Consider the following 17179-nt stretch of genomic DNA (forward strand, 5'->3'; position numbering starts at 1 on the left):
CCCTTCCCCCCCTCCCTCTCTCTCTCTCCCCCCCTCTCCTCTCTCTCTCTCTCTCTCTCTCCCCTCTCTCTCTCCCCCCCCCCCTCTCTCTCTCCCTCCCTCTCCCCCCTCTCTCCCTCTTCCCCCCCCCCCTCTCTCTCTCTCTCCCCCTCTCTCTCTCTTCCCCCCCCCTCTCTCTCTCTCCCTCTCTCTCCCCTCTTCCCCCCCCCCCTCTCTCTCTCTCTCTCTCTCTCTCTCTCCCTCTCTCCCTCCTCTCTCTCTCTCCTCCCCCCCCTCTCTCTCCCTCCCCCCCCTCTCTCTCCTCCCCCCCTCCTCTCTCTCTCCTCCCCCCCCCTCTCTCTCTCTCCTCCCCCCCCCCCTCCCTCTCCCCATACATACTTTTCCTTATAATTAAGTAGCAGTAATCAAAAAGATGGAACCCCAAACTCCCAAAAGAACAGGTGTATGTATGCAGCATAAAATCATTTTGGGGATGATTAGAGTTAATTTTTTTCTGTGAAATTAAAATATACAGATGAAATGTTTCTAACTTACCTTTTCAAACTCTTTCATAGTGCAAGCTCGGATTGGAGACAATTTCCCACCAGTGACATTCGGAAACACTAGAAATTGAGACAAAGGGTTAAGTGAGTGAAAGTGTCCAAGCAAGGTTGCCATAGTGAAGGAGAAAACAAAGGATCGGAGCCAGACCCAGAGCCAACAGTCCTTCAGCACCAAACTGGAGCAGGCCAAATATAGTCAGTCACGTCCTTCCCCCATTTGGAAGGAATGTCCAACAAACATTCTACCAGCAGCTTAGCTGGTCTGCTTGTATATCAAAGCTGACTGCTCAATACCAACTCTACGGAAATAAGTTTAACAATCCAGATGATCTACTTGTAATAGAATGATCCAAATGACGACTATTATTGCATCCTAATTCAAAAAAAAGTTGAGAAAAATAAGAAACTATTTAAAATGGGGAAATGGAATGCTTTTCAAGAGTTTCATGCAAAAGTTCATAAAGTCATCTGTTCAACTTTAGCAAAGAACATTCATTAATCATACTCAGATTACAGGATATGCAGCACCACTAAATGATCTACTACAATATAGGATGTAAAATTATACAACACATACTTAACATTTTATGGTTAGTGAAGTTTCAGAAATACTGCTACAGATTTCCTATTGTTACACCCATTATGTTAAACAGCGTCATTAGGTTTATATAAAAACTTAAATATGCATATAAAAGGTTAGTGACATCATACACGGGTCCATAATCTACTGTCGTAAAAAGGTTCCCATCTCACACGGAGAATTATTTTTTTTTAAATTTAAAAAAAAAGTGTGGCAGGATGAAGCCATAAATTGTAACTAACTCAAAAATCAAATAATGGATTCAAAACTGGATTTCCCTTTGACAGAAATTGATTAATATTTTGTTAAATATTACAAACGCATTTTTGGCTTAAAGGATTCCCGAAACGACTTCAGTTTCCAGTGAAGACCATTTTCTGGAATAATTGGTTGGAGGACAAGTTGCAAATGTCCCCACAGCCATCAGAAAGCAGCTGCATCAGAGGACTGCAGGCTGTTGTGGAACTACTGGACAAGTCTTGCTCATCACTAAACTGGGAAATACAATGGCAAACCTACTGCAGTGAAGTTGTTTACCAAGTATTTATCGTGGAGACATGGTGCCAGCCTTCTAGGGCAGGCAGGGTACATGCACTGACAGATCCACATAGTGGACCTGCTCCTTTGCTGCACAACCTTATTATTACTTCAAAATATTCTATGAAACTTGTGGACTACATTAACATTGACGGAGGAGAGTTAACATCTAGCAGTACTTAAAACTACACTACGGGTAACCATCTATGAAGGTAAAATTACATTGAAACAATGTACCTACCAAGGACATGCTCTTTGACAGGAGTGTTGCCTCCAGCAACTGTAATATCTGGCAATTTGGAAATGTTGGAGCTGAAATGCATAAGCAAATATTTCATTAAACTATAGCCCCAAAACTTTAACAAGCAATACAAAAACAGAATCCAGTTATATTTAGTACAACTGCGCAGACAAACAAAAACTAAGCTTATATGTGATAAGGCAGATTGCTGAGAAACAAATCTAGGTCTTCAAGACACTGCCAATGTTTATGAAGGGTTGCACAGGACATTGCAATCATTTTCGCCATACAAGAATGCCACAAACTATACATACACTAGGTGACTTTCTCTAGTTGACCAGATATTCCCATGTACTAAATCAGCTGGGAATATAGTGACTTCATTCCACAGTAAAATCTCTGGCTGTGCGCTTGCAGTACCATTAGGAATGTACAAGAATTCCTCTACAAATTGTATAGGTACTAATAATAGATGGCAGCACATTCAGAGTTTCCATCTTTTGGATTCCAAAGCTTAGTTTCAAAAAGGCACAAGACCACAAAAAGGCTAATAGCATTTCAGGTTTTATAAATAGGAGGCATAAAGTAAAAGAGCAAAGAAGATAAAGTTTTACAAGGCAATGCTTAGGCAGCAGAGAGAGTACTAGTGCAGTTTTGGGTACCGCATGATAGAAGAGAGATGAAAGCAGTAAAAGCATGCAGCATAGATTCACCTTGGAAACTATATTTAATGAGGAGAGACTTGAAATACTGGGACTATTTGAGGATATTTACCATGATGAAGAGTTTTGATAGGGTGAAGAGGGAAAGACTCTGGTTGAGAGATCACCAAATAAGTGAAGTCGGCAGTTAGGAGAAATCTCTTGACAGACAATAGGGTTGTTGGGAGCATGGTATGCTTTTCTATAGGAAAATAAGTAGTTGAGGCAGAGACCAGTGCATGTTGTGAAAGAAAATTGGATCAATATTTGAAACAAAGATATAGGACTATGGGGATACAGCAAGGCAGTGGGATTAATTTTGGAGTGCTTTAGTGAAGTACCCATACAAACATGAACTTTTCTGCTGTACACTTCAGTGGTTCCAACAAGTACTGTAAATGTACGTGGCAACGTTCATAAAACAAAATGTCCCAAAGTGCTTTATAAAATAGCAGCAACAGGCAGCGAGAAGGATATGGAAAAAAAATAGGGATGTGGTTAAAAGCACACCTATTTAAGCTCTTTTTCATCCATTTCCTGCTCCAACTCACAGCCTGCTCCTCTTTTGGTTCTTCCAATCACCCATCTCAACATTGCGGTTTGGCTTTTTTTTTTAAATGCACAATCCCCTGTCCTTTTGGTATTTGAGATCTGTTCATTGCAATAAGCTCCTGAACTAATGAACACACGTGCAGAGCTCTTCTTTCTGTGATGTAAATTTACATTATAGGAGAGAGAGACAGCATAGGTGGCAGTGCCCAAAATATTTCATCGAACTCCAGGTTGTTTTTTTTTAAAAAGAAAGAAAGGTTTAGAAGTCCTAAAGGAACTTCTTAGGCACTTTTAAAAACACACTTGGAATTACACCAAGGCACATCATATCCAAGGAATGCAAGACTCCCGACAGAGCAGTAGGTCAACCCACTTCCCTGTCTCAGATTTGGCTCGGACTAAGGATTTAACATTAATCCCAAACAGAAACCACTTGCAGCGACATCAAGGTTGTACTGTAAACCCACCCTACGGCTGTGCTATTCACATTGAACTGAATAGCACAGAAACTGGCCATTCAGCCAACCTGGTCTGAGTCAGTGTTTATGCTCCACATAAACCTCCTCCCACCCGACTTCATCTAACCCCCTCCTCCCACCCTTGACATCCTTCCTAAAAAAAAAGTGTGGTCCCAGAATTGGACACAATACTCCAGCTGAGGCCTAACCAGTGATTTATAAAAAGGTTTAGCACAACTTTCTTGCTTTTAGAAAATAGGTGCAGGAGTAGGCCATTCGGCCCATTCAAATATGATCATGGCTGATCATGCAACTTCAGTACCCCACTCCTGCTTTCTCTCCATACCCCTTGATACCTTTAGCCGTAAGGGCCATATCTAACTCCCTTCTGAATATATCTAACAAGCTGGCCTCAACAACTTTCTGTGGTAGAGAATTCCACAGGTTCACAATTCCTTGTACTCTATGCCTCTGTTTATAAAGCTCAGGATCCCAGCTTGTCCTGTCACCAACACATTTTTCACTGCCTTATTAAAAAAGCAAAGTATTCAAATATCTATATAAACCAAAAAGAGTAAAAATCCTTTATGCACAGAATTGTAACAGGTATTTAGATTATACAGCAATATTTGATTAGATAAAATATATACAGATATTGCACAGAATAGCTGCTGGGAAGAGCATTTATTGACAATCCAGAACACAGGAACAACTGGCATTGACAGTGCCTTCAAGATAGAAAAATGTCCCACAGCAGAGCATGGTTGCAGGGGGGGGGGGGGGGGCAAAGCCATGACGGATTGCTAGGTGAGCAAAATTTAGTGTGGGATGGGTTGCGTTGCGGGAAGAGCCTTGTTTACAAGAGGGTGGAGGATTCAAAGCCAGGCAGGAGAGCATTGAAATAGTCAAGACTGCAGATGACAAAGACATGATGAGTTTCAGCAGCTTATTGGCTGAGGTATGGGCGGAGGCAGGCAATGTTAGAGAGGGAGAAGGAGGTGGCATTTGTGATGGAGAGGAAATGGGGCTGGAAGCTCAGCTCACGGTCAAAGTCGCAAACAGTCTGGTTCAGCCCGAGACAGTAACCAGGGAGGAGGTGGACTCAGAGGCAAGGGTACAAAGCTCGTCAATGTCTTCAATCATTCCATTGTTTAGCTGAAGGAAATTGTGGCTCAAAGACAAGCATATTGTTCTAGAGGCTAATCAGATTGTACATGGTCAGAGCATAAATAGATATGCGAGACCTGGATGAAGTGGGAACACCTGCTTAATGTATTCGATGCACAGTATGCTGCATTATGCCCCTGATCTTGACTGGTGAATATATTGGACTGGGATAAGTGCAGGAAATGTCCATCATGTCTTTAGTTCAGTTCCCTCATCATCATATCAAACTCTTCAAATTGACACAAATTACACTGTTCATGTATAATACTGCACCAGGAATCTACAAAAGATTAATCTAAAAGTTTTGCAGATTTTATGATTAAGAAAGATGTTCTCAACATGATATTTAAATTCCTGCAGAGTAATTTTGCCTTTATTGTTTCAAGTACTTACAGTACTAGCTTCTGTATATCATAATTCACTTTCTATAAATTTCACCGGCAATGTCAGCCTGAACGTAATGGACTGAGTGTCATTTACCACCTTCCCCACTAGACAGGCGAATGTAGTGGGAATCTCACGTGATCTATTTTGCATTTTACCATGGACAAAGGTGTCTGCCTTGGCATCGTGTAGCTTACTCAACCGAGTCAGAAGGTCACAGGATCAAGCCCCACTTGAGACACAGCACATAATCTAGGCTGACACTGTGCAGAGGGAGTGCTGCATTACCAAATGAGACGTTATACTGAGGCCAGGACTGTCCTTTCAGATGAATGCTAAAATCCCATGGCACTATTTGAATAGCGGTGGAATGCTAGCTAATATTTATCCCTCACCCTATATAATTAAAACGGTCTGTGGTAACTTGCTGTGTGCAAATTGGCTGCTGCATTTTTTTACATTACAACAGTGACTACATGTCAAAAAAGTGCTTCAGGCTGTAAAGCAGAGACATTTGGGGATCACAAAAGGCACTATATAAATGAAAGTTCTTTTTTTTTTAAATGGACAGTTCGTAGTCCCACCATTACACTCACACCATGCACAAAGGCACTGGTTTTAATTCCTTGCAAATTTAGTCTGCTTATAGAAGCTGCTTTTCTGTCGTGAATACCACGCAAATTGGTGGGTGAAAGCCTGATGCCATATACAGGTACAGTAGCATAATTATTATAGCAAGCCAAAAAAGGTCTGGAATTCCAGGGATGAGCAATAAATGCTGCCCTGCTGGGGTCACTCATAACAACAACAAATAAAAAACTATCATAAGTGAAAGCTTCACATAATTCCCAACATCTAAAATAATCTAGCATTTAGTTTGGTTAAAATACTGACTGCATGTACAAATATATTGGTTCTGCTTCCACTATCTCCATCGCAGAGAAGGACAAGAACAGCAATATAATAGGAACACTCAACAAGTTTTCCTTCAACACACCATCCTGACTTAGGCATACACCAGCATTCCTTCATCAACACTGGGTCAACAGCCCAGAACTCCCCAACACTATTGCGGGATGGCGGGACTGACCTATCAAGAAAGACTGGATCAACTGGGCTTGTATTCACTGGAGTTCAGAAGAATGAGAGGGGACCTCATAGAAACGTTTAAAATTCTGACGGGTTTAAACAGGTTAGATGCAGGAAGAATGTTCCCAATGTTGGGGAAGTCCAGAACCAGGGGTCACAGTCTGAGGATAAGGGGTAAGCCAGTTAGGACCGAGATGAGGAGAAACTTCTTCACCCAGAGAGTGGTGAACCTGTGGAATTCTCTACCACAGAAAGTAGTTGAGGCCAATTCACTAAATATATTCAAAAGGGAGTTAGATGAAGTCCTTACTACTCGGGGGATCAAGGGTTATGGCGAGAAAGCAGGAAGGGGGTACTGAAGTTTCATGTTCAGCCATGAACTCATTGAATGGCGGTGCAGGCTAGAAGGGCTGAATGGCCTGCTCCTGCACCTATTTTCTATGTTTCTATGAATACCATCATTACAACAACTGCAGAGGTTCAAAAATATGACTGATTCACCACTATCTCAGGACACCTAGGGATGGTCAATAAATGTGCCCTTGCCAGCATCTCCCACACCTCATGAACATACATAAAATATCACTATCAGTTGTACAATTTCAGGTATGGCATGTGATATCATAAACCACACTAAATTATACACCCTGCTACAACCCACTGAAAAGTTCTTAAGATGTAATAAATGGTTTAAAGCAATTTGTGAAATTAATTCCCTGAAATGATCTCTTCAATAATTTGTGGACTGGTTCACTAACTGTAAATAGCATGATGCATTATCAGATTGAGTGTATTATCTTTCACCTCAAAAGGCAGGTAATGTACACCTTTACTTATCAGTTACACCAATGGCTTCCCTCGTGTTATGTTGTACATTTTGTTGCAATGGTAATCTAGTTTAACTTTCCTCAAAATTTATCAGAATACAAGCGCTGTTTGATGCTGAAATACAGCAGGAGGTGCAATATTTAATATGAAGTGTTTAGTCTGAAAGCTTCTATGTTGCAAGAGAATGTATTAACAATTTTTCCAGAGCAATAAAACCACACATGCAGTCGTACTTCACAAGACGCACTCTGTGAGGCAGACAGGAAAGTTAGAGATATAATTATGTGGTGATGATATTCATTAAGAGGCAAATTAGATAGCCCAGTTTGGATTCTCTTTTAGGCCAACAAAAGGGATGCCTACGGCAACAATTATTTCCAGCTTATATAGAGAGCGCTATCGGATAAAGAGCGCGAATGCAATCTGAAAAATAAGATCAGCTGCTGATTGCAAACAATCGGATGTGCAGTTTATCAAGGACTACAATAGAAGTGAGTGCGGATTGGTGTGGAGCCCAATCCAGCTTGTCGCCCCGATCTAAGCGCTGCTCAGGACTTGCTTCAGAAGCTGGAGCTGGGTCTGGAACCTGAACATTGTTCGCTCAGAAAACTGCCCGTCCATGGAGTGGGGGGCTGCACACAGGCACAGTGGCTGTTTAATCAAGCGACCGGTCAAGCAAATAAAGACGACGTGCAAATCGACACACACACAACAAAATAAATGAAGTAAAAGCCCGCGATTGAGAAAGTCGGGATATTTCAGTCTCAATTCAAAGAGAGAGAGAGAGAGAGAAGCTGCACTTCCCTCACGGCCATCGCCTCACATCCCAGACACCCGACTGGGCGCCGCTAACGCCGAGCGATCGGGCACTAAAGGCACCTACCTGCCGTTCAGATCTAAAGGTAACGTCGGGTCTTCCCCGATAACGGAGTCCATCGCCACGGCTGAGAGAGTTTTTTGCCGCGCACAATCTTTCACAGCAGACACATTCCCGAGTGCTCTGCCGCTGTTGCCCCTCCCGGGATCACTGGGACCCCCGGGCCGCCGCTGCCCTCCCGGGATCGCTGGGATCCTCGGGCTGCTGCCGCCGTTATCCCCCCCCTCCTTCCCCGGATCACTGGAAGCCCCGGGCCGCCGCCACATTCAAACCAGCCCGAGCCGCCGCCATTTTAACCGTCCCGGCCGCGCCGCATCTTGGGAGCGGCTTCGCCGGCACCGCGCCACCGCGCATGCGTGCCGTCCCCCCCTGCCAACAAAGGGCTGCTGAGTTGGCAGGGAGAGAGGGAATAGGGACTGGGACTGAGAATATAGGAATGGGAGAGAGAGGGAATGGGAATATGGTAATGGAAGGGGGACTGGGACTATGGGCATGGGAGGGAGAAGGACTGGGAATATGGGAGAGGGAGAAGGGATAGGGAATGGGGCTGGGAATATGGGAATGGGAGAGGGACTGGGAATATGGGAAAGGGAGAGAGATCCATTGGGACTGGGAACATGGGAGTGGGAGAGGGAAAGATGCACTGGGAATGGGAGGGGGAGAGGGCATAGAGACTGGGAATGCGAATATGGGAGGGGATAGGGACTGGGAATATGGGAATGGGAGAGAGATTCATTGTGACTGGAAACATGGGAGTGGGAGAGGGAAAGGTGCACTGGGATTGGGAATGTGGGAATAGCAGGGGTAGAGGAAATAGGTGCACTGGGATTTGGGAACATGGGAATGGGAGAGATAGAGAGATCCATTGGCACTGGGAACATGGGAATAGGAGAGAGGGAGAGAGGTCCATTGGGACTGGGAATGTGGGAGGGGAGAGGGAGAGGTGCATTGGGACTGGGAACATGGGAATGGGAGGGATAGAGAGCGAGAGGGAGTGGTGCATTGGGACTGGGATCATGGGAGTGAGAGGGAGGGGTGCATTGGGACTGGGAACATGGGAGAGGGAGGGGTGCATTGGGACTGGGAACATGGGAATGGGAGGGTAGAGAGAGGTGCATTGGGACTGGGAACATGGGAGGGGAAGGGGAGAGGAAGAGGGGTGTGCATTTGGACTGGGAACATGGGAATGGGAGAAATAGAGAGGGAGAGCTGCATTGGGACTGGGAACATGGGAGGGGAGAGGGAGAGGTCCATTGGGATTGGGAACATGGGAGTGGGAGGGGAGAGGGAGGTCACTTGGGACTGGGAACATGGGAGGGGAACGAGATCCATTGGGACTGGGAACATCAGGAATAGGAGGGGAGAGGTATCCATTGGGATTGGGAACATGGGAGAGGGAGGGATCCATTGGGACTGGGAACATGGAAATAGGACAGAGGTATCAATTGGGACTGGAAACATGGGAATAGGGGGAGAGAGAGAAAAAGTGGGAGGATCCATTGGGTCTGGGAACATGGGAGTGGGAGAGAGGTGCATTGGGGCTGGGAACACGGGAATGGGACGGGAGAGGGTGGGGTGCATTGGGACTGGGAACATGGGAGTGGAATGGGAGGGGAGAGGGAGGGATGCATTGGGACTGGGAATGTGGGAGAGGGTGGGGTGCATTGGGACTGGGAACATGGGAGGGGAGAGGGTGGGGTGCATTGGGACTGGGAACATGGGAGGGAGAGGGAGAGGGAGGGGTGCATTGGGACTGGGAATATGGGAGTGGAATGCGAGGGGAGAGGGAGGGATGCATTGAGACTGGGAACATGGGAGGAGAAAGGGAGAGGGAGGGGTGCATTGGGACTGGGAACATGGGAGTGGGAGGGTAGAGAGAGGGAGGGGTGCATTGGGACTGAGAACATGGGAGTGGGAGGGTAGAGAGAGGGAGGGGTGCATTGGGACTGGGAACATGGGAGTGGGAGGGTAGAGAAAGGGAGGGGTGCATTGGGACTAGGAACATGGGAGTGGGAAGGGAGGGGTGCATTGGGACTGGAAACATGGGAGAGGGAGAGGTGCACTGGGACTGGGAACATGGGAGGGGAGAGGGAGAGGGTACATTGGGACTGGGAACATGGGAGTGAGAGGGGAGAGAGAGGGGTTCATTGGAACTGGGAACATGGGAGTGGGAGACATAGAGAGAGAGGGAGAGGTTCATTGGGACTGGGAACATGGGAGTGGGAGGGGAGAGGCAGAGAGGTAGACTGGGACTGGGAACATGGGAATGGGAGGGGAGAGGGAGAGGGTACATTGGGACTGGGAACATGGGAGTGAGAGGGGAGAGAGAGGGGTTCATTGGAACTGGGAACATGGGAGTGGGAGACATAGAGAGAGAGGGAGAGGTTCATTGGGACTGGGAACATGGGAGTGGGAGGGGAGAGGCAGAGAGGTGGACTGGGACTGGGAACATGGGAATGGGAGGGGAGAGGGAGAGGGTACATTGGGACTGGGAACATGGGAGTGAGAGGGGAGAGAGAGGGGTTCATTGGAACTGGGAACATGGGAGTGGGAGACATAGAGAGAGAGGGAGAGGTTCATTGGGACTGGGAACATGGGAGTGGGAGGGGAGAGGCAGAGAGGTGGACTGGGACTGGGAACATGGGAATGGGAGGGGAGAGAGAGGGGTGCATTGGGACTGGGAACATGGGAATGGGAGAGGAGAAGAGGAGAGATAGAGGGCGAGGGAGGGATCCATTGGGACTGGAAACATGGGAATGGGAGAGGAGAAGAGGAGAGATAGAGAGCGAGGGAGGGATCCATTGGGACTGGAAACATGGGAATGGGAGGGGAGAGAGGGATCCATTCGGACTGGGAACATGGGAATAGGAGAGCTAGAGAGAGAGGGATCCATTAGGATTGAGAACATGGGGAAAGAGAGATAGGTCCATTGGGACTGATAACGTGGGAATAGAAGGAGAGAGAAAGAGGGATCCATTGGGATCATGGGAATGGGAGGAGGAGAGCGATCCATTGAGACTGGGACATGGGCATAGGAGGAGAGAGAGAGATCCACTGGGACTGGGATATTGGAACAATGAGGAGAAAGAAAGAAGGATCCACTGGGAAATGGTAACAGGAGGAGAGACTTAGAGGTATCCATTTGGACTGGGAACATGGGAACGAGAGTGAGGATTCCATTAGGACTGGGGGAGCAAACATGGGAATAGGAGTAATGCATTATAATGGAGTGGGGGTGAACTTTTGAATAGGAGTAGTAAGGATCATTGTGGCTTGGGGGAGAAAACATGGGAACAGGAGGAAGAAAGCATTAGAACATGTGGGGCGAGCAGGGGGAAGAGAGGCGGCATGCTGTGGGAAAGATTAGAGAGTCCGTAGGGTAAAGCTGCACATGAGGGGAAGAGGGAAGGTGCAAACAGGTGAAGATTTCAACTTTTTCAGTATCTGAAACCCAGCAGGGCAGGACAGAGCACGTCGATGAGTTGAATTCTGATGTTTTCTTTGCTGATAATGAGAATTTATTAAGACTTCAATATCTCCACATTAGCTAGAAATAGGTAAGGGTAGTGAAAATGGCATATATATATTTTTTTAAATGCAGGTTTTTTCTCCAGTTTATACTCTGGAAATTTCTGGCCAACCAATTAAAAAATCAAACCACCATTAGTGATATTTTCATGTAATTAGCCTGTGATGATCCGTAACATTCTTTCCCTATTGCTATGGCCGCAGGATTATCGATTTCGAAACCCCAGGCAGCTGGGGATACTGGCAGGCTTTGTGCTTGGCAGCTCTTGAGAATTCTGTAGCCAGGATGTGCTAATGCTCCACATGACAATCCTCTCAATTTCATCTTTGCAGCCAGTGCATGATGTCAATAATCTTATCCTACACATGTATGCCTGGTATCCGGAAAGCTGTCATGAAACTTTCATCATGTGATAATACTAGGTCCGATGACTAGGTCCAAGTTTAGGTCCCTGGATAAATGTGGTGGAGCCCTGCAGTGTAACACAGCAAAGTGGCTTCAGAAATCATGCTTGACAAATCTTCTAGAATTTTTTGAGGATGTAGCTAGTAGAGTGGACAAGGGAGAACCAGTGGATGTGGTGTATTTGGACTATCAAAGGTTTTTGACAAGGTCCCACACAAGAGATTGGTGTGCAAAATTAAAACACATGGTATTGGGGGTAATGTATTGACGTGGATAGAGAACTGGTTGGCAGACAGGAAGCAGAGAGTCGGGATAAACGGGTCCCTTTCAGAATGGCAGGCAGTGACTAGTGGAGTGCTGCAGGGCTCACTGCTGGGACCCCAGCTCTTTACAATATACATCAATGATTTAGATGAAGGAATTGAGTGTACTATCGCCAAGTTTGCAGATGACACTAAGCTGGGTGGCGGTGTGAGCTGTGAGGAGGACGCTACGAGGCTGCAGGGTGACTTGGACAGGTTAGGTGAGTGGGCAAACGCATGGCAGGTGCAGTATAATGTGGATAAATGTGAGGTTATCCACTTTGGGGGCAAAAGCACGAGAGCAGAATATTATTTGAATGGTGGCAGATTAGGAAAAGGGGAGGTGCAACGAGACCTGGGTGTCATGGTTCATCAGTCATTGAAAGTTGGCATGCAGGTACAGCAGGCGGTGAAGAAAGCAAATGGTATGTTGGCCTTCATAGCTAGGGGATTTGAGTATAGGAGCAGGGAGGTCTTACTGCAGTTGTACAGGGCCTTGGTGAGGCCTCACCCAGAATATTGTGTTCAGTTTTGGTCTCCTAATCTGAGGAAGGACATTCTTGCTATTGAGGGAGCGCAGCGAATGTTCACCAGTCTGATTCCCGAGATGACAGGACTGACATATGAGGAGAGACTGGATCAACTGGGCCTGTATACACTGGAGTTTAGAAGGATGAGAGGGGATCTCATAGAAACATATAAAATTATGACAGGACTGGACAGGTTAGATGCGGGAAGAATATTCCCGATGTTGGGGAAATCCAGAACCAGGGGACACAATCTAAGGATAAGGGGTAAGCCATTTAGGACTGAGATGAGGAGAAACTTCTTCACTCAGAGAGTTGTTAACATGTGGAATTCTCTACCGCAGAGAGTTGCTGATGCCAGTTCATTGGATATATTCAAGAGGGAGTTAGATATGGCCCTTACGGCTAAAGGAATCAAGAGGTATGAAGAGAAAGCAGGAAAGGGGTACTGAGGGAATGATCAGCCATGATCTTATTGAATGGCGGTGCAGGCTCGAGGGGCCGAATGGCCTACTCCTGCACCTATTTTCTATGTTTCTATGTGAATCATTGTAGCTCGCAGCGTGCTGCATAATGTGACAATGAAGAAAGACTTGATTCTGAAAACGGAGGTTGATGATGGTGAAGACATGGAGATGAGATGGAATGGCGTACTTCTCACCAGTAACCACATCTTACATTTATATAGCTCCTTTAACATAGGAAAACATCCCAGAAAGGTTCACAGAGGCATAAACAAAACAACGTATGTTAATCCGAAGAAGATGATATTGGGAGAGATAAACAAAAGCTTATGCAAAGAAGTGGGCAACATCTGTGGCTGCTTGTACCCCACTGGTACAGGGAACAGGCTCAGGGGTGCCAATGGTTTGTGTCATTACAGAACAAGTAGTCCCAACCAGAAAATAAAAACAGAAAATGGTGGAAATACTCAGCATCTGTGGAGAGAGAAACAGAGTTAATGTTTCAGGTCAATTTCTTTGCGTCAGAACTGGAAGAAGTTAGAGATGTAACAGCTTTTAAGGGAAGGAACATAATCACATAAGAATTAGCAGCAGGAGTGGTCAATTCGGCCCCTCGAGCCTGCTCCGCCATTCAATAAGATTATGGCTGATCTGCTACCTCAACTCCACTTTCCTGCACTGTCCCCATATCCCTTGATTCCTTTAATATCCAAAAATCTATCGATCTCTACCTTGAATGTACTCAAAGGTTGAGCCTCCACAGCCCTCTGGGGCAGAAAATTCCAGAGATTCACCACCCACTGAGTGAAGAAGTTTCTCCTCATCTCAGTCCTAAATGGCTGACCTCTTATTCTGAGACTGTGGCCCCTAATTCTAAACTCCTCAGCCAGAGGAAGCATCCTCCCTGCATCTACCCTGTCAAGCCTTGTAAGAATGTTGTATGTTTCAATGGGATTACCTCTCATTCTTCTAATCTCTAGAGAATATAGGCCCAGTCTACTCAATCTCTCCACACAGGACAATCTCCCCATCCCAGGAATCAGTCTGGTGAACCTTTGTTGCACTCCCTCAATGACAAGTATATCCGTTCTTAGGTAAGGAGACCAATACTGTACAGAATACTCCAGGTGGGGTCTCTACAGGACCTTGTATAATTGCAACCACCTATCATCAAGGGCGCTACCCAGCGTCGAGCTTGCGGCCAACATCTCGCCGTAGGTAACTAGGCCCATACAGCAGTGCCTGGTCTCCATTCATCTTGGACCCCCTTGTCACTGGACCAAGACCTTGCTCAACTAAGCCCGTGTGGTAGCCGGTGTGCAACGACCACCCCACATTAAAAGAACTCGCGCACAGGCATCTTCCACTCCGTTAACATGAAGTTCGGGACCTGGAACGTCAGGACCCTCATGGACAACCCCAACAGCGACAGACTGGAACGCCGCACCGCCATAGTTGCCCGGGAACTTAGACGCTAAAGAGCGTGCAGCAAACCAGTCCTACCCACCCCTTTCCTCAACGACTATCTGCCCCACTTGTGACAGAGACTGTGGTTCTCGTATTGGACTGTACAGCCACCTAAGAACTCATGTTAAGAGTGGAAGCAAGTCTTCCTCGATTCCAAGGGACTGCCTATGATGATGATGATGATGATGATATAATTGCAGTAAGACGTCTTTACTCTTATACTCAAATCCTCTTGTAATAAAGGCCAACATACCATTTGTTTTCTTCATTGCTTGCTGTACCTGCATGTTAACTTTCAGTGATTCATGTACAAGGACACCCAGGTCCCTCCGAACACCAACATTTCCCAATCTCTCAACATTTAAAAAATACTCTGCTTTTCTATTTTTCCTACCACAGTGGATAACTTTGTCATGTATCTTACATTATTATATATAACTGTATCCTAACATGCTATACATGACTGTAATAAGATATGACCTGTAACCACCAGCATATCTTACCCACCAGAGGTGCACTTGCAAGAGACAGGTATATAAGGACAGGTCTCAGGCAAGTGCAGCATTCCAGAGCTGTGAAATAAAGGTGCAGGTCCAGAGTGACCTTGACTTCACTACATGCTTCTGTGAATCTGTACTGAGGGGACAGGACTTTACAGTGGCGACGAGTTACGGGATTACAGAATCCACAGAATGGCGAACAACGGATCAGATGAAAAGTACAAGGCAGGAGACAATTGGGTGGACTTTATAGAAAGGCTCCAGCAAAGCTTTGTAACCAAAGACTGGTTAGGCGACGATAAGGCAGACAAGAGAAGAGCCCATCTCTTGACCAGCTGTGGCTCGAAAACATACGCTTTAATGAAGGATCTGCTGGCACCCGAGAAACCAGCAAGCAAGTCGTTTGAAGAATTGAGCACACTGGTAAGAGACCACCTGAAGCCAGCGACCAGCCTACACATGGGCAGACACAGGTTCTGCAGCTACAGACGCTGTGTGGGCCAGAGCATACCCGACTTCGTGGCGGAACTTCGGAGGTTGGCTAGTTTATGTGAGTTCTCTGATGAACTGAGGAGAGAAATGCTGAGAGACTTTTTCATTGAAGGAATAGGCCACGCAGGCATATTCCGAAAGCTCATAGAGACCAAGAACCTGACCTTAGAGGCAGCAGCACTGGTTGCACAGACATTCTTGGTAGGTTGATTTACAATGCAGGTATGACAACTAACGAAATATCGGAACAAGAAGTTCACAGCACTAAACAAGCTGCTACCCCCACACACAGACAAAACCGGGAGAACAGGCTCTCGACAGCAGGCAGTGGCGCCAAAGCCATCAAGGGCCACAGGAACGGCCGTTCACACCTCATCAACCCACAATGCAAGCAATCAACTACAGACGGAGAGAAGCTCAAGAGAGATCAGCCAGACGCAGCTGATTCTTTGGGAACACTTTGAACAATGGAACCGGTCTGTGCTGGAAGTGTGGGGGTGGGCACTCGTCAAGGGGATGTTGATTTCAGCAAGCTGTTTGCAGGAACTGTGAATATACAAGGCATTTGGCCCGCATGTGCAAAAAAACGGCAGCTCGGCTGGTATACGAATCGGATGGGTCGGAAAGCGGACCAGAAGATGGTGGGGACAGTACCCGGGACACCGATGTACAGCGGGTCAACACGGTCAATGGCCGCTGCTCCTACAACAGGATGCCTCCTATAATGATGAGGGTCCTACTCAACGGGAGACCTGTCAACATGGAGCTGGATACGGGAGCGAGTCAATCTCTCATGGGCGCTCAACAATTTGAACAACTGTGGCCGCATAAAAGAGACAGACCAAAACTTACAAAGGTCGACACCAAACTAAGGACCTATACCAAAGAAATCGTACCAGTCCTCGGCAGCGCCATGCTCTCTGTCACACACAAAGGGACAGTGAACCGACTTCCCCTGTGGATTGTCCCCGGAGACCTCCCAGTACTGCTGGGGAGAAGCTGGCTGACAAAACTAAACTGGAAATGGGATGATGTCCATGCCATGTCGTTAGAGGAACGGACCTCCTGCTCAACAGTTATAAAGTGATTTGAACATCTCTTTCAGCCAGGTGTGGGCACTTTCAAAGGGGCCAAAGTCAAAATCTACATCACACAGGATGCTAGACCGGTCCATCACAAGGCCAGAGCTGTACCCTATGTAATGAGAGAAAAGATTGAATACGAACTAGATAGGCTTCTGCGGGAAGGCATTATATCACCTGTGGAATTTAGCGACTGGGCAAGTCCCATCGTCCCAGTCATGAAGCCTGATGGATCCGTAGGAATCTGTGGGGACTACAAATCTACCATAAACAGAGTCTCCCTACAGGACCAGTACCCACTGCCCAGAGCGGAGGACTTATTTGCCACATTGGCTGGAGGTAAATTTTTCTCAAAACTAGACCTCACATCTGCGTATATGACGCAAGAATTGACCGAGGAATCCAAGCTACTCAACACCATCAACACGCATCGAGGCCTTTTCATGTGCAATTGA

At 46.4% G+C, this 17179-nt stretch overlaps 1 protein-coding gene across 8 annotated transcripts in view; it reads right to left on the reverse strand.

Annotated features, from left to right (window-relative positions):
• Window positions 1-8244, reverse strand: part of cdk5rap2 (CDK5 regulatory subunit associated protein 2) — a 138694-nt gene extending 130450 nt beyond the window's left edge. For 6 of the 8 annotated variants that reach the window (XM_070862737.1, XM_070862739.1, XM_070862736.1 and 3 more), the window contains exons 1-3: window positions 7963-8244; window positions 1901-1971; window positions 535-602 (exon numbers count right to left, since the gene is read on the reverse strand). In XM_070862737.1, the coding sequence (XP_070718838.1) occupies window positions 535-602; window positions 1901-1971; window positions 7963-8222 (399 nt within the window). In that variant the 5' untranslated portion in view covers window positions 8223-8244. The remainder of the gene's footprint in view (window positions 1-534; window positions 603-1900; window positions 1972-7962) is intronic. The other 2 variants (XM_070862735.1, XM_070862741.1) reach the window with 1 other exon arrangement.
• Between the last annotated feature and the right edge of the window lie 8935 nt (window positions 8245-17179).

This window comes from Pristiophorus japonicus, chromosome 20, assembly GCF_044704955.1.
Source record: "Pristiophorus japonicus isolate sPriJap1 chromosome 20, sPriJap1.hap1, whole genome shotgun sequence".
Lineage (NCBI taxonomy): Eukaryota > Metazoa > Chordata > Chondrichthyes > Pristiophoridae > Pristiophorus > Pristiophorus japonicus.